Genomic DNA, 18,109 nt, shown 5'->3' on the forward strand with positions numbered 1-18,109 from the left:
TGATTTTGGAGTAACTTTAAAATTTCATTAAAAATTTAGTTTTAATTGGAATCAGCTCAAATTTTGTACGCAATATAAGAACATGTATATGTATCAGGAAAAATTATAAAAATTGAGATTTCATTTATGGCAAAATTTTGCCAACGACCCTGTACTATTATATAGTACAGGGCCCACTTTGGACCAATTTTGGAGCAACTTTTTCAGCATTTCTACACAGCATAAGTACATTATGTATAAGAAGAAATTATGGAAATGAGCATCTAACCAACTATCATAAACTTCCTTTCACATTTGCCTTTCTTCTCCCCTCCCTCCCTCTCCTCTAGTAACTGATTTCTCTAAGAAGACTGGTGATTATCAAAGTCTATCAGCTGTTGATCTTCGACTGATTGCACTCACTTACCAGCTGGAGAAGGAGAGAGGGCCTCAAAGAGGAACCAATTTAAGAACTGACCCAATGCAAACCAACAAAGAACAACAAGTAAAGAAATTAATACAATGAAATTGAAAAATATCAGTATAATTTTAAACTTGTAATTTGCATGTAATTACTTATTAATGTAACTGTCAATGGAAGGTTAAGGAACTTCTTATAGAGCCAGTCATTTTGATATATGTGGAACTGTCAATAATTCATTAAATAAAAACCACCAGTCAATATACAATGTAAATCTATAATTGCTTAACAAAATTTAGTGTCATTAATAATCATTAATATTATTATTTTATTTTTAGAGGATACCTTATTCTACAGCTGGTTTCTACACTGGAAAGAAGCCACAGAAGGTAAGACTATACAAGAAATAATTATTGGCAATTCTTCTGATCTACTTGTTACTCAAATACTTACACATGTACATGTATAATGTGTAGCTTAAAATGTGATTCTAAAACATTTTATTTTACACTTTCTTTTGAGTTGCAACCATTTTTTTTAAAGTAGCAGGTTTTTGGTAAAAAGCAAATACTATATATAGTCCATGGTTTTTTCTGAAAATGGCTCTGAAATCACCCCAAGATTGTTGTTGTTTATTTATTTATTTATTTTATTTATTATTGTAGAATAAAGCAACACTAAGTGACTCCTTCAATGATATTGATATTAATAAAGAATGTGATGACACATCAACTGAACAAAGCACTAACAGTAAAGAAGACAGAGAGAAAGAAAGAGAACAAGGTAAAGACTGTACTATATCTACTCCCATATCTATTACAGCCATTTTAAGAAAATGCCAAAATTCTAAAAATTACCCTAGGCTATAGCCCATGGTTTTTTGGAAAAATAGCTCTAAAATCACCCCAAATTTTTATTACATTTTGTGATACATATTGATGTCCTTATGCCGTATAGAAAGTTTGAGCTGATTCCGACTTCAATTTTTCAAGTTATGGCCATTTTAAGAAATTTCCAAAATTCTGAAAGATACCCAAGGCTATAGCCTATGGTTTTTTCAAGAAATGGCCCCGAAATCACCCCAAATTCATTTCCTTAAAATAAGTTGCCTTTAAACCACTCACACACACTCATAATGATACACATGTACCTATTTATAGATGGAGATAAAGATACAGCACTAACCAATGACAGTCTTGAGGAACAATTAGAAGAAGAGGAGGAGGAGGAAAGAGGAGAGGGAGAGGGAGAGGATGATGATGATAGTTGGATTACTCCTGATAATTATCAGTCAGTGTGTGATGGTATTGGTGGATTGATGGAGGAGACTATTGATGAGATATCTGTTGGTTGTATGACCACTGACTATGCTATGCAGGTAATATTCACTAGTACAGTGTGTGTGTATTAATTACTGTGGTTTATTAGAGGGGCTTACTCTATGCAGTACATGTATTATTAGCATACATGTACATGTACATTTGGTTGATGTATTCATGTATATATTTGGTGTAAAAATATTCATGTACATCTCCTACGTCTGTAATGAATTTATATACTGTATAGCAGGAAATTTTGGAAAGAATTATAATTTTGTGAATTTGGCATTTTGATGGTCATTTTATTATGACTACCATCTTTTTCTTATTCCTCCTACATGTACATGTACACTTGTATTTCTTTTCTCTTCCTCCCTCTGTTCTTTTTCCTCCTTCTCTCTCTCTCCCTCCCCCTCTCTCTCTCTCTCTCAGAATGTCCTATTACAGATTGGTCTTAATGTTGTCTCCATTGATGGAATGTTAATCAAGAGAATAAGAACCTACGCTCAGCAATGCAAGGCCTGCTTCAAGTAAGTCAAGAAAAGATACACAATTACACAATTAAACTTACAAATACATGTACATATATGCTTAGTGTATGCACATGTTTTTATACATGTACATGTACTTATGAGACTGTATTTTGGGGTTGAGTGTTTTCCTATTATTCAACTGAGCATATATTCAATCCTTCATGTAGTTAATAGGAAAATCTCAACTTTATAATAAAGCACCCACCAACCAGTGTAATGATAATAATTAGTATTTTTGTTAAGAAACAAACACAATTATTATTATTATTATTATTATTACTATGACTATTACTATTGTTATTACTATTATTGCTGTTGTTGTTATTAATAGGGTTTATTTTAGAAGTGGCCTGTTGTTTTGTCCTAACTGTGGTAACAAGTCAATGATTAAAGTGTTAGCTGATGTTGGTAAAGATGGCCTCATTCATTATTCATCACTCAGTGACAAACAGTTCAGTCATAAAGGACTCAGAGTAAGTCATTAATGAATATACATGTACATGTACAGGGAGCCACTGAATAATGAAACTTTAGGACAAAGTCTCTATGCTTATGCTATATAGTGTAGAGTCTTTGGCCCAATTTTTGGTTAACTTTAAAATTTCATAAAAAATTCAATTTTGATCGGAATCAGTTCAAACTTTCTACACAACATAAGATAATGTATATATATCAGGAAAAATTATTAAAAATGGAGAAACCTCTACTTTTCATTTTTGGTGAAATTTAGCCAAAGACGCTGTGCTAGAGTACAGGGACTTTGGCCCAATTTTGAAGCAAATTGAAAAATTTGTAGATAGTTCAATTTTGATCAAAATGAGTTTAAAATTTCTACGCAACATACATGTACTTACAGTACATGTATATGCATCAGGAAAAATTACAAAGATGTGAAATTTTTTTCTTTCCATTTTTGTGAAATTTGGATTAAGTCCCTATACTAAAAGTCTTTGAGCTGATTTTTGAAATGTGCTGACAAATAGCTGAGCACTATAAGCCCTGGTACAGTATAAGGTCAATATTTACAGTACTATAGAATCTTTGTGTGTTTTACCATAAAATATAAAATTTTGAATGGCATCGATAATTAAAAACCAGGTATCCAAGCCCAATTGCTACATACATGTACATGTACATGTATGTATACTTGTAAATGCTGTTAAAATTATTACCATAGTAGTACCATATGTTATAGAGTATGTTGTGTTCATGTGTTCGATTAACAAGTTCATTGATTAATGTCTACTTGAAGATTGAATGATGTTATTATCAAAATTAGCTATTAACACTAGCATCCTTACTTGACCAGTTAATTTTAAAGTGTTGAGTGATTTATACAACCACTTCCTTTGCACTATCCATAGACAGCAATAAGAATACATGTACGTGTATATAGCAGTGATACAGCATTGTATTGTAGCCTCTATATAATGGACACTGGGTCAAGAAAGTGTCTCTGTTATACAGAGGTGTCCTTTATGTGGAGGTTACTTTATATAGTAAGGAATGTAATTGGTACACTAGGTGCTGTCTGTTAAATAGAGGTGTATGCTATAGAGAGTGTCCATTAAGAGAGACTATACTGTAGACTTTATTTCAATTAAGTGACACTGTTCTACTGCTTCATCTCATTAATAGAAATGTTGTAAATTTGTTTGATGTAGGGTACAGTACATGCTAAGTTATGATTATTTGCTAGCATTGTTCCTATCACAATATCAGTGTCAATAAGCTCATGAATAAATTCAATGTTGTTTGGTGTACTGTACATGTACATGTATATTGTGTAGTATGTGACTGTATAAAAATTGCTGAGGTGTATAACTGATTAAATGAATATCAACTCTGTCCTCTTTGGCTGTCTGTCTGGGGTGGGGTATGATTGCCCATATATGGTGTCTGTATTATTGTATGTCATTGTAGCTATGAATAATGTTATCTGTCTGATCAATCTCTTTTTTATCTCTCTCTCCTCCTTTTTCTTTCTCCCTCCTGTTTCTCTCCTTTTCTCCTCCCTCTCTCTCTCCCCCTTTCTTTCCTTTTTCTTGCTCCTGTTTCTCTCCTTTTTTCCCCTCCCTCTTTTTCACCCTCCCTCTTTTTCACCCTCTCTCTCACTCTCTCCCCCTTTTTCTCTCTCCCTCTCTCTCCCTCTAGTACTCTTTACCATTACCCAAAGGTGGTCGTAGACCTGATCAGCTCCTCCTTTCTCCGGCCCAAAGACTCACATTTCGTCTTCCTCGTTCTCGTAACAAATCCCACCCACTGGACCCAGACTACATCAGTCAAACGTCTCCGTTTTCTTTTAACGATGTCACTAGTCGTGGGGCACAGATTGCGTTTCGTGCTGGAGGAGGGCGTGGTCAAGTGGGAGGGGCTTGGCATAGAAACCCAAACCAGGTTAGAAAGAAGAGGAAATGAGTATAAACAAGAAATAAAAACAATGATACTGTTGTTGTTTTTCTGGTTTAAAATGTAAATAGAGTATGATTATCATTATCATAATAATAATAAACAAAGAAAATATATTTGATAAAAACACGATTGTACATTATTGACATGATCATTGTACACAAATCAAACATGAATATGGATTGGCAAAACTGAAGTACTGCAATATGATGAATGCAAAATACCATTATAAAATTGTGGTGTCGTTTGTTTGAGTAGAAGACAGTGTGGATTGTGTCGGTGATAGATTGGTTTTGCAAAGTGAGTTTTGGATGCTTTTAGCGCAAGCTAAACCGCTCCCAAATAAAAATCGAACGAAATTATCACCAGCCAAAGGACCCAATGCATATAGATTAGGAACCCTCTCACTTTGGGACGAGAATGAGTCGATATCGACTGAATTATTTTTACCGTCAATAGCTTGGCTTGGATCAATACCAAGGACACTACTAATATCTTGAGGTAGGAATCCTAAATTTGCTTGACTCCCGATTGCAATCATACCCACTGAAGTAGCAAGGCTTTGTTCTATCTCGCTTGAGCTTGTAAGAATCGTCTCTCCATTCGTGGAAAAGGATTTCACTCTTGTTCCTTCAAGTGGAGTATAGAGGTGAGAGGTTTCCAGGCCCTTCATTAGCTTCCATACCCTCTGATATTCTAAGTAGTATCCAGAAGGCAGCTTTGATAATAATAGATTATTAGCTTTACTTAGATCTTGATAGAAGGAGTGATTCACATGAATGTCATTATCGAGACAGTACAGCACAGCGTCAGCACCTGTCATGCCAGCTCCGACAACTAGTGCTGAGCCAGACCTTCCTCTCCTTTTGCTACACTTTAGTCTCTTTTTAAAATCAGATAAACTGTGTGTAACGAATGGTAACTCCTCTCCTGGTATCCCAAGCCTTTTTGGTTCCGTTAAGCCACAGGCTAAGACTATTTTACGGGATTTGACAGCAATCGAATTAGGAGAAGATGAATAGCCAAGTGGTGATGTCGGTGAAGCTTCTTCTTGATCTCTTCTCTTACAACAAGACGGCTTCAAGTAGCTTCCTTGTAGCATCCACTCTGGATTACATTGTACGATAGTAGGACAGCAGACTCCTTTGTCACACATACATTTGGCACTGTGAATAATCTCACTTTCAGCTATGATACCCTCACTAGTAGTAGGTGAAGCAACTGAGTTTGAAGAGGTACGTGTCGGTGACCATGGAGGAGTAACTGGTTTGTGTCCAGGACTATTAGGGGATAAAGGACAATCCCATATCTGTTCCACTCTCTTGATCAAGACGGAGCTTATAAAATTATCCTTTAACGACATTTTGTGAATATAGTCTTGGTAGTACTGGGCAACATGGCCAGCTTTTGCACGCCATTTTGAGTTTTTATCGTTCTTCTCATCTTTTCTCTTTTCGTCTTTTTTCCAGTCGTTAAACGAGTATAAAGGCAAGTCCAGCCATTCTTGGTGGCTCAGTGTTAGTGTGCTAGGCTCCACCCCATGCCACACCCCTCCCGGCTTGCCACACCCTAAAACGACGTGAGAAATAGCGGAAGACTCGTCTCTTTCCCAGCGTAACGAGGACAAGTGGGTCTGTCCGATGTCAGCGTTTGGATGAAAGAGAGTATCGAAGAGGAGTGAGACCGGGTTTCTGGATCGACCCTCTAGACCTTCAGAAAGATATGGGAAATCCTATAAGAGGAGGAGGAGGAGGGAGGGAGGGAGAGAGAGGGTGTTAAAGCAATGCTTACAAATCAAGGTGTTTGTAAAAACAAATTTTGATAAATGCTACAAATACTATTATTAATCACAGACAGACTAGCATTCATGACTGTACTCTACGTAAATAAACTGCTGACACGTATACAGTTAGTTACTCTTCAATTATCCTTAGATATGAAGGAGGCTTGACTGTGTTATTGCCAAAAGCATGCATTGCATAGCTTTACACATAGTAAATAATAATGTGGTTATTATTCTTAATGTCAATTTTTGCTGATGTGTATAAAGCTGGGAACAATATCACTACTGAGATTTTAAAAGGGAGAGAGGGAGCAAGTTTGGACCTATATTAATAGCTAATTCATCAAATTCAAATAATAATGTGGTTATTATTCTTAATTTGAATTTTTGCTGATGTGTATAAAGCTGGGAACAATATCACTACTCTAGTATTAATTACTAAGATATGATCAATTAATGCTAACCTATTGCAAAATAGAAGCTATACATTATAATTCAGGCTAATCTTAGCAAATGATCAATACTAAGCTTACAGGGATTACTTTAAAATGTATTATGAGCTAATACTAAATTTAACCAAAATGCACTAAAATAAGTCTAAGTGGTTTTAGCGTTAATCAGGGCTAGTTCGATTTGGCCGTGTTTTAAATAATATTGAGGCTAGAGCACTACAATTTGGCCTTCATTAAAATCAGCAGTAAGTATGGCTGGTGGAAAATTTCCAGTTAATTGCTCATTTTTTGGCTTTATTGTGACAATTACTGGCAGATTATCAGTCATGTCACAGTATATTGGTTCAAAATTGTATGAATGGTGAGAATTGTCAAAATTTCACATTCCCCAAGCTAATGCAGTGCTAATAATAATGAACATTCTCTCTTTCTCACTTGTTCTAGCAGTGACACGTCCGTTCTTAGTTTTTCTCTGAGTATTTTGTTTGGGTGAGACCCAGTGAAGAATAGCTTGTATCCGGAAAGCAGTAAAGAAAGAAATATAGCAGAAGGTCCATTTCCTGAAGAAAAATGGTACAAAAATTTAATTAATATTAATGAAAGCGAATTATAATAGCATTAAAAGTGTTGTATTATGTTACAATCCATTGATAAATGTTATCTTCATTTTGGCATAGATATTGCTAACCTATAACTGCTACATCCACGTCTATCTCTTTCTTTACTATCTCGCCGAAAGGGAAGGAAGAGAGAGGGCAGGTTCTGTTTATATCCTCGCCGCTTTCTCTCCCACAGGGCAACTCGTCCTCCTCGCTACAGTAAGCCGACTCGCAACCACTCCTGCACGTCCCATTGCTAGCTTCTTCCTCCATAAAAGTATTTTCTTAGGGAGAAATAAGCTCGTGCAGAACATGCTCTTGCTTTCCTCGAGCCATGTTTTATACACTAAGCAGTAAGCAGATAGTTCTGTATCCGGACGTTTACGCCAGACTACGGGAGAGTGCGGAGCTTATCAATAATTTACACTTTTAATTTATGCATTGCATGCCTTAATTTGCAGGACAACAGATGGGTGGATCTGCATAAGGAAAACAACAAAAGGATTCTAATCTTTCCCGCCTCCTCTCCCTCCCTCCCTCTCCATATTTGCTGCTTTTGAAAGAACTCCAAGTATGTTTATAGATGATTCTCTTTCTGCATAGCTGCACTGACAGCTATCATTATCCTCCAGTGCATGTTTACCTATTAGTATTGAATAAACCAGCACAGGTGTACTGTCACTATTAGCTGATTTTTATGCATCCTTTAGTACTATATAATAGCAATAATAGTAGCTAATAGTTGTAGTCTGTCTCTTCTTTTGTTTAAGTTGGAATTGGCCCAGTAGCCCAGACTGCATTTTAAGGTGCTAATCTGATAGCTACCACCTTCTATTCTTTTTCCTCATTTAGTGGCTGCCAGGGTCTGGAACCAGGTCCCAGGTGCAGCCTACTGGGGGACTCTCCCACCTCAAGCCTCAACCACTTCAGTTGGTCTGCAACCGCTGGAAAGATCCCGTGCATTTTCTACCCCACCTCAAATGTCCGAGTCTAAAAAAGCCGCACTGCCAATGTCTCGCTCCAGAAACTTCAGTCTCAATTTTTATGATTTAGCAGTCGATGATTCGCATGATGAGGAAGAGCTCAAGCGTTGGATTAAAGAAGACCCCAGCAGAGGAGCAATAAGAGTTTATCAACCAGGATCTACTTACTCTGAGCTCACACAATGCGACACTGAGACCCATGCTGAAGTCATAATGTCGAAATGTGTCACTAGCAATTTGTATGTTTATTATGCTGGGCACTCTTCCGAGCCTCTGGGATACGATGATTGCCCGTTAAAGATTCAAAATAAGTTTCTCAAATCCCTGGGCTATGATGACCCTGAGAGGATACAGTTTGAAGGGACAAGAGATGATCTGCTGTACATGTTCAAGTTTGTAGCTGGTAAGGATGACTCTCACACATGTATAGATATTGGTCTTTAAATCTGGTATTATTATATGTGCTAGCAAACCTATGTAGAATGTACTGTGGTTTTTACAACTGTTGATTTTAAGTTGAAGTATATGGATGTACATGTAGATATTAAATGTACCTTATTCTAGCAGGCCTATATGCCCTAACTTTGAGGGCAGTAACTAATATTAACTTTGTGGTTTTTATAACTCCTTGTATGATAAGTTAATGCTATTGCAGTATATTTTAGGGAAAAATAAAAATACCTATATCCGGGCAGCAGTGTGACATATGATATACATATCAGTTGCTTCAGTTTCATTTAATACTTTTGATTTATTACTGAGCACTAACTGCTAGAGCCCATACATTATGCTTCTCATTTTATTTTTTATATAATTTATTTCTCTCATTCTTCTTCCTTCTATCTCTCTCTCTTGTAGGCAGAGAAGAGAACAAAGCAGACGAGAGGGTTCAACTAACATGCACTGTCAAATTCAAAGAGTCCAGCCCGTTCAGTTTCTGGTCTAAGAGATTCTGTGTTCTGTGCGGCTGTCAGCTCCATGTCTTCTCGTCCAGCACTCCTAAAGGGAAACCCTCTCTCACTCTTGATCTTGCTGGTGGTAATGTCATTGAGTATGAGACAAAGAAGCACTTGTACTGCGTTCAGATCATGTCTTCTAAGAAGACAGTTTTCCTCTCTTTTGATAGTCGCTATGATCAGTCAGTCTGGCTTAAGAGAGCAGCAAAGGTTAGCAATAGAATAATAAATTTTAACTATACACATAGAAATAATTGCATGTTCTAATCATTTTATTAAATTTAAACAAAGATATTTAAATGCTATAACATTAACTTAGCCAAATTAAGCAATAGTGTGATAATTAATTTCATGAACATTTTTTGGTGCATTTTGTGGCTCTTTTATCTTAAATTACATATATCTACACCTTGCCCAGCTAAAGTGCAAAGAATTCTATTAGCTACTAATTTATGCCTTAAATCGATCAACAGAATACCACTATCTCTTTTAAATAATCATACTTTCATATACTTTTTTCCTATCATTATCTCTTTCTTTTTCTCTCTTTCCCCCTTTCTCTCTCCTCAGGTTGTCACTAAGCATCCATTAGAAGCTGATCTCTCTCGCTGTAGCCTTAACCGACTACCAAAATACCTCTTCCTCAATAAGAATCTTGCTGCTCTTAATCTCTCTCACAATTTCATGCTTGAGCTGGTTGAAGATTCTTCGGTAGCATACCAACCCGAAGGCTGGATCAATGATATTTATCGCTTCTCAAATCTCAAGATCCTCTCCCTCAGTGACAATAATTTGGTTCACTTCCCAGTGTCTGTATGTAACATAGTGACACTATCAGAACTGGATCTCTCTTGCAACAAGATAAGAGTTATACCACAGGACATACAGAAGCTAAAAAAGTAAATTTCTTTATAGTGTGTAATCTTAATTTGATATCTTTTTCTCATACTCTCCCTGCCTTTCTCACTCTCTCCTCTCTCTCTCTCTCTCTCCCTCCCTCCCTCTCTCCCTCCTCTCTCTCTCCTCTCTCTCTCCCTCTCTCTTTCTCCCTTCCTCCCTATCTCCTCCTCTCTCCCTCTTACCTTTTCCTTCTTTTCCCTCTGTTTTTTAAAGGTTAGCTACTCTGCTGTTACATTCTAATCTCATATCCACACTACCTTATCATCTGAACAATCTTCAAAGACTAACAACACTTGTGATTGCATTCAACAGGTAAAGGAAGAGTATACACACGCAATCTATTCAATGCATGTATATGTACATGTATATAAAATTCAGTGCTGTGTAGAATTGGCTGTAGCAACTAGTATACATGTACATGTACATAGTACATAAGCCAATTCGTGTAGATAATATCAGTGAATTTTGAAGAGTTATTTGTTATATTTAGTTATGTAAATACATTTATGTAATAATTTTCAAGTTATTATTATGTGTGTGTGTTTGTGTTTTATTTTTAGGTTCAAGTCAGTCCCACACATTGTGAAAGAGTTGGAGTCATTGAGGATCTTAATAGCAGCAGGAAACAGCATAGTGTGAGTAGAACATAATGCATATATACATTGTTCCTCATGTAGATGGTCATACTGTATGAATAACATATTTTCAATATGTACATGTACTTTTGTATTAAAGTAAACAGGATTCAGTTTAGTCTCTTACAGTTTCCATAGCGATGTACATGTACATGTAAACAAAATATTTTCTATTAATAATGAAAAAAGGAGAAGAAATGTACATGTATGTATAAAAAGATGAATGTAGGGCAGATGGTTATAGTGTTTAGCTTATGAGCTGTGACTAAGAATTAATAGTATTTTTGTATTTTCCTGTTTTGTTTTGTCTTTAATTATTTTTGTAAATTCAGTGGTCAGCTATGCTACTGTGTCTACCATAAATACTTGTATTTATATTAAATAATAATAATAACAATAAACAATTTAGGAAAGGCAAACTTTTTGTAAATAATAAAATATACACTGCTTTAATAAAAAATTACAATAAATGACATAGTTGAGAATATTTAATTAGTGTACCATAAACAGTATTATTATGTACATAAATATTTAATATACTTATTAATTCATAATAATAATTATTAATTTAATTGTACAGTTCAATTCCAGAGGACATCAACAGGATTCAGACGCTACAAATATTAGATCTAAGAATGAACCACATATCAACAAACATACCCTCAACACTGCCTGAGCTGCTGATCTTCTTCACTCTTAACTTACGAGGAAATGAAATGACTGAGTTTGATATGAGACGAGCCAAGAACCTTCACGTTGTCAATTGCTCTGATAACCTCATCAAGACTCTCTCACTGCATAAAGGACGAGTGAGCATGATCAACGCTAGGAATAACTGTAAGTGAATAATGGGCTGTATATACTGTATAGCGGGAAAATTTGGAGGGAGTTAAATTTGGTAAATTGCTAAATTTTGGTGATTGGTAAATTATAATTTGGCAAATTTGTGGCCATGTACCATTGAGCATGCACATAATGGCTCAAATTGGCAAATTTTTATTTTGGCGATTGGCTATCAAATGCCAAATCTGCCAAATTTAACTCCCTCTAAAATTTCCTGCTATATGATAGTGGGTATAGTACTGTACACATAGTGGGTATATAGCTTGTTGGGAAGGAATAATTATTGTTATAGAAAGGATTACATTTTCTTTATCGTGTTTTAAGCTGCATTTCAGTTACATGTATGTGTATCATAGCATTTTTAGTTACATGTAAATACTGTACTTTTGTATTATAGCATTTAATAGTACATGTAGCTGTGCATGTACATGTACATAAAGTTTATTATCATTGTTATTTTCTTTTTATTTTCATTTTAAGGTATATCCAAGCTCACTGTTGCATCAACGTCGCTTAGTCTGACATCACTTGATGTGTCAAGGTGAGGGTATTATGGTGCAGAAAGTTTGAGTCTTTTATGATCATTATTTGAGACTTTGAGTCAATATTATTTAATACTAGTGACATTAGTTACATGTAAATGTACTTATGCTACATAAAACTAAAATTTTGAGCTGATTCTGATCAAATTTTAATTTAAAAAAATTTATTAAAGTTGCTCAAGAATTGGCCAAAGTCCCTGTAGGCCTGTACTATAGTGCCGTGATTTTGGACAAATTTCGTCAAAAATGAAAAGGAGAGAATTTTCAATTTTTATAACTTTCCTGATGCATATACATGTTTTTATGTTGCATAGGAAGTTTGAGCTAATTTTAATCAAATTTGAATTTTTTTACAAATTTTTTAAGTTGCTCCAAAATTGGGCCAAAGTCCCTGTACTATAGTACAGCGATTTTAGCCAAATTTTGCCAAAAATGAAAATGAAGAAATTTTAATTTTTATAATTTTTGCTGATGCACATACATGTTTTTATGTTGCATAGAAAGTTTAAGCTAATTCCGATCAAATTTGAATTTTTTACAAATTTTTAAAGTTGCTCTAAAATTGGAACAAAGTCCCTGTACTATAGTACAGCGATTTTAACCAAATTTTGCCAAAAATGAAAAGGAGACAATTCTTCATTTTTATAATTTTTCCTGATGCATATACATGCTTATGTGTTGTGTAGAAAGTTTGAACTGATTCCGATCAAATTCAGATTTTTTTATGAATTTTTAAAGTAGCTCAAAAATTGGAACAAAGTCCCTGTACTGTAATGCATAGTACATGATAGTTTGTTTGTACATGTACACTGCCTAGTATTGTCAGTGTATTTTTCATTGTCTATTATATTCTTCATGTATTTTCATTGTATAGAAATGATTTGTCAGTACTCCCGGAAGCACTTTCCAAGCTTGTGAATTTGGAGAAACTTGTTCTGAGTTACAACAGAATATCAGCCCTCCCAAAAAAGTAATAACACAAAATCTAATGGACTACTATACTGTACTTAGCTTCCATGAGTTTGTCATTAATCCATAATAGTTACAAATCAGTTAATGTTTGAGCTTAAATCATAAAGGTCCAGTTTTACTAAGCTATTATAATACCTTTAGTATTTCAATGTACATTAATATACGTGTACATGTACATTTTATCCAATACTTACATGCACTACTTAACATTGTAATGCACACAGATGTAATGCTTAAAATTACATGTACATGTACATGTAATGTGTTCTAGTAGCCTATAACTTCCTCTACCTCTTTTTATTGACAGTCTTATGTTGAGGCTCCAGAAGTTGAAGGTTCTTCAAGTTAGTAACAATGCTCTAGTCTCATTACCAGTCATTGGGGATAATTGTGTCGTTGAGTTACTTGACGTACACTCCAACAAACTTCATTTCTTACCTGAAAACCTCTTCACTCATTGCCCAAGGTAATGTCAATACACATGTACATGTACATTAGGTTGATCTTAAAATTTAATTAAGCTATACATGTACATATTACACTTAATGGGCACCTCCATTTAACGGACAGCACCTAGTGTACCAATTGCATTCCTTACTGTATAAAATAGCCTCCACATAAAGGACACCTCTGTATAACAGAGACACTTTCTTGATCCAAAGTGTCCATTATATAGAGGCTACAATACAACACGTACACAAATGTATGCTTTATTCCTAAAATTGCAATGTACATTATTTTAAATTCTATTCCATTATACATGGTATACATGTACAGTGTATGTACTGCAGCATAATTGTCTTGTTTTTTTTTTCATATATATACACACATATATACATGTACATTATTGTACATGCATTAGGTTGCTTCAGCTCAATGTTTCTAATAATCCGATAATGTCGATACCTTCTCCTTTGAAGAAGCAATCTCAGAGTAAGCCACACCCACTGGTGGAGCTAAGAGCTTGTAACTGCTCACTGACTGGAGGCAGCATCAAATCAATCATCAGGTGAGGGAGAGAATAACACACACACACACACACCATGGATCATGGGGTTTAAATGTATGGGTGACTGTGACACTCATGCATATACGTGTACATGTACTACACGTACATGTATTATTAGTATTAATCTTATTATACTATGTACCGTATGGAAGGAAATTTTGGAGGTAGTTAAATTTGGCGAATTTGGCGTTTTGATAGCCATTCGCCAAAATAAAAATTCACCATTTTGAGCCATTATGCGCATGCTCAATGGCACATGGCCACAAATTCGCCAAATTAAAATTTGCCAATCACCAAAATTTTAGCAATTTGCCAAAATTTAGTCACTCTAAAATTTCCTTCTGTATGGTATGTACATTGTACATGTATTAATAGGTATTTTATATTAAATATCTTGTGTTATTTTTTTAGTTTGAAGAAGCTCAAGGCGCTACACATTGCTTATAATTCAATCAATGAACTACCTCCAGAGTAAGTGCATGTATAATGTATAAGTATGCACATGTATAAGTATGTGTGTATAAGTACATGTATGTGTATTAGGGCTAAAACTTAATAAATACATTTTTAACTAATGATTCTATATGTCTTGATGTACATGCATACATCATGGCTCTTTTAAACAAATTAATGCCTAGTTCAGTCAATACTGTTACTAAAGAGAGAGAAAGAACAAAAACAAGAGAAGATTAACTATTTAATTCACTTTCTCCCACTATAGGTTATTCACTTCTCTCTCTGAGTTAGAGTATCTCAACATTTCGTCAAATAAACTTGAGACGATACAAGAACCTCCTCACTCCTGCCCTCGTCTGGTCTGCCTCTTATTGCACTCTAATAGTTTAAAGGAGATTCCTCCATTCCCTTTAATGCCAGCAGTGGAGACACTTGATTTATCATGTAATGAGCTACAAACAATGCCACAAGTAAGGATCATACACATGTACATTGTGTATACCTGGTACCGGTATGTGTGAACATTACTTTACTATCCTTATTGAGCATATTTTTGCCATTTTAGTGAGTAAATACATGTATAGAGTTGCAGTGTCCTTTTGCATTGTGTATTTGATATATTTGTATTGTTGCATTTGTGTATTTGATAAAGAATATTATACTGGTATTATTTTTTACGTTCTTTTTTTGTTTTTTTAGTTACAGAAGTTTCGCCCCCTCGAATTAGTGGATCTATCACACAATAAAAATATAGTCATTGATGTTAAAGACTTGGACCATCTGCGGTAAGAAACTAGTGATGAAAAGAGAGACAGAGGTAGAAGAGGGAGGGAAGGGAGAGGGAAATTGCTGCATTTTTTGTTTAAATCTAATAATAAGATGGTAAGCCAAGACCTTTAGTCGACAAATGGTTGGAGCCATTGAATTAAAGATGCCATAAAAATATCAAAAACTTTTTTAATAGATCTTGATTTGCTAAATCCACCAAAATTTCATTGTGCCAAATTCAACAGACTTTAATTATGCAGTTACAACTCATCTGTTAATTCAGTTGTTGTACTACACAGAACAATATAGCTGGAATAGTAGCACTGATAAATATTAAATTTTTATTATAATAAATGTTATTTACATGTATAACAGCTAAGTATAGGTTATACACCAAGGTAGTTTTTCTTTGGTATTTATGAACTGAGTGACGCAGTCGCGAGGTTAATCATAGATTTTATAACTACATAGCAAGCTGATGACGTCACATGGACAGACTTTGTAATGGTGGTAAAGCAATGGAAAGACTACACAGCTCTTTAAATCTCTCCAAACTTTCCTGATATACATGATCTGGCAGCCCTGAGTCATGCCCGCCCCGTCCGTCTGTCCCTCTGTCTGTCCTTGTACATACATCACCCCTATTTATGTGTAATACGGTACATGACATGCATTATACCAATGCAATTTTTAATTTTTCATTGCAAGTGGGAGTGGTCTAGAAATGGGCGTGAATCATAAATATTAGAGTAAATTTTCATTTACTCTAATATTTATGTGCGAATCCAGAAATTTGCATTTGATTTCAAGAGTAGTTGATTAAAATAAAATGGTGGCCAACACTCTGGAAGAAATTGGGTTTTCTAGCAGCAAGATATTGCAGACACAAACTCCCAAAGACTGCTCCAGCATCTAGAAAAGGTTTTAGATTCAATTAAGAAGTTATGAAGCTCATCATTATTGATAAAATTGCCATAGCAAGATCTAAAGTTAAGCTAAGTAAAACAGTTTTACAGACATTTTAAGCAAAAACTCGGGCAAGAAGTGTGTATGTTAAACTAAGAAACTAAAAGTTGCTTAAAATATTCATGCATCTAAAACAGGCTAGGCAAGTAAAGAATCAACCAAGCTTGACAAATGGACTAATAATATAGATCATATGCATAGAGCGTCAATTAATTTAATGAGCTAGTTTTATATATTTTTACGAGCTAGGTTAATATGACAAATAATTGACCTCCAATACTGCAATGTCATCCGTCAATTGCAAGGTGGCAAGGTACATGTAGAACAATCAATAATAATATTCATTGTTATTGGTGTGTTCCAGTAACTATTTTCATGAGGTCCTATAAACCACACACATCCGGTATACAGCTAACAGCTGCATTTACTTAAGAATAGATCTACCCATAAAATAGATTGTACATTGTATTTGGCAATCTTTGCCAGGATAATCAATTATTAATGAACCTAAAAGCAAGTAACCAGAATGGTAAATTGCAACTAAGAATGGTAAAGTAATAATGGATGCAGAAAAAACTAAAAACCAAAATTAGTGGCCAGAATTAGCTCAAACCATCTTTCTATATAGCATAAGAACTTATAAAAGGTGCATCAGAACCAATGTTTCGATTATGCATGCACAACCTCCGACCATCCATTTTGTAGCACACATGATGATCCCATGTCCATAAAAGGTAGCTAATTGGTAACTTATAAAAATTGTTACAAATAATAATTATTATGTACTACATGCAGCAGCAGCTATTTAATAAATCTAAAATTAATTTAGCAGAAATACAGAGTACCTTACGTGCTCTTGGTACTAGTAACAATTTTTTATTAGTTAAAATTACTGGATACTGTTCTTCGTATTGGAAACGAATGTGTACTAGCAGTAGCTCCCTCTACTTTGCCCATTCTCATTCCAGTGCTACCTCTGTTAGATCTAATAGTTGGATCAGCTTCCCATTCTAATAATAACTCAGCCACTTTATAATGTCCATTGTCATTAGCAATTATAAAAGTGGTGATACCATCTTTGGTTTGAACATTAAGATCAACTTGTTCTTTCAGCAACAGTTTAGCTATTTGAGTGTGGCCATTTTGACAAGCCAGCATAAGAGCATTCACTCCATCTTTCTTTTGAACATTAGGATCAACTTGTTCCTTCAGCAACAGTTCAACTATTTGAGTATGACCATTTTGACAAGCCAACATAAAAGCATTCACCCCACTATTTCCTTGAACATTAAGATAAACTTGTTTCTTCAGCAACAGTTCAACTGTTTGAGTGTGACCATTTTGACAAGCCAACATAAAAGCATTCCAGCCATCTTTCTTTTGAACATTAGGATCAACTTGTTTCTTCAGCAACAGTTCAACTATTTGAGTGTGTCCATTTTGACAAGCCAACATAATAGCATTCCAACCATCTTCTCGTTGATATTTATAATCAGCTCCTTTACTAATCAATAGTTCAACAACCTTGTAGCTACCATGATCACTAGCAATCATTACAGCATTTGACCCATTCAATTTTTTCAG

At 34.9% G+C, this 18,109-nt stretch overlaps 3 protein-coding genes across 3 annotated transcripts in view; 2 read left to right on the top strand and 1 right to left on the bottom strand.

The window, feature by feature from the left end:
- The window catches only part of LOC100635117 (RNA-binding protein NOB1-like), a gene marked incomplete at its 5' end in the record, with an annotated part of 25,951 nt that extends 21,125 nt beyond the window's left edge, over window positions 1–4,826 (top strand). The window contains 7 exons of the mRNA XM_020002753.1: window positions 330–484; window positions 739–789; window positions 1,066–1,183; window positions 1,561–1,778; window positions 2,152–2,249; window positions 2,584–2,725; window positions 4,407–4,826. Coding sequence (XP_019858312.1) covers window positions 330–484; window positions 739–789; window positions 1,066–1,183; window positions 1,561–1,778; window positions 2,152–2,249; window positions 2,584–2,725; window positions 4,407–4,670 — 1,046 coding nt within the window. The remainder of the gene's footprint in view (window positions 1–329; window positions 485–738; window positions 790–1,065; window positions 1,184–1,560; window positions 1,779–2,151; window positions 2,250–2,583; window positions 2,726–4,406) is intronic.
- Window positions 4,618–7,868, bottom strand: LOC100635240 (oxidative stress-induced growth inhibitor 2-like). Its single transcript, XM_003389987.2, has 3 exons — window positions 7,585–7,868; window positions 7,332–7,456; window positions 4,618–6,393 (listed from the first exon to the last, which is right to left on the bottom strand). Exons 1-3 carry the CDS (start codon window positions 7,766–7,768, stop codon window positions 4,888–4,890), a joined length of 1,815 nt encoding a protein of 604 aa, XP_003390035.1. The 5' UTR covers window positions 7,769–7,868; the 3' UTR covers window positions 4,618–4,887.
- Window positions 7,869–7,913: 45 nt separating this feature from the next.
- LOC105314514 (PH domain leucine-rich repeat-containing protein phosphatase 2-like) lies at window positions 7,914–15,312 on the top strand. Its single transcript, XM_020002754.1, has 13 exons — window positions 7,914–8,066; window positions 8,348–8,881; window positions 9,337–9,644; window positions 10,005–10,333; window positions 10,548–10,646; window positions 10,895–10,969; window positions 11,550–11,806; window positions 12,293–12,353; window positions 13,229–13,324; window positions 13,634–13,792; window positions 14,189–14,335; window positions 14,747–14,806; window positions 15,057–15,312. Coding segments are annotated over exons 1-13 (2,382 nt in total). The 5' UTR covers window positions 7,914–8,065.
- The last annotated feature ends 2,797 nt before the right edge of the window (window positions 15,313–18,109 follow it).

Source organism: Amphimedon queenslandica, unplaced genomic scaffold (genome assembly GCF_000090795.2).
Source record: "Amphimedon queenslandica unplaced genomic scaffold, v1.1 AMPQUscaffold_12841, whole genome shotgun sequence".
Lineage (NCBI taxonomy): Eukaryota > Metazoa > Porifera > Demospongiae > Haplosclerida > Niphatidae > Amphimedon > Amphimedon queenslandica.

Coding starts and splice junctions, on each gene's coding strand:
- LOC100635240 (XM_003389987.2), bottom strand. CDS start 7,768: ATGGAGGAAGAAGCTAGCAATGGGACGTGCAGGAGTGGTTGCGAGTCG. Junction 7,457..7,584: donor CGTGGATGTAGCAGTTATAG/GTTAGCAATATC, acceptor ATTTTTCTTCAG/GAAATGGACCTTCTGCTATA. Junction 6,394..7,331: donor ACGTGTCACTGCTAGAACAA/GTGAGAAAGAGA, acceptor CTCCTCTTATAG/GATTTCCCATATCTTTCTGA.
- LOC105314514 (XM_020002754.1), top strand. Junction 8,882..9,336: donor CATGTTCAAGTTTGTAGCTG/GTAAGGATGACT, acceptor TCTCTCTTGTAG/GCAGAGAAGAGAACAAAGCA. Junction 12,354..13,228: donor ACATCACTTGATGTGTCAAG/GTGAGGGTATTA, acceptor TTCATTGTATAG/AAATGATTTGTCAGTACTCC.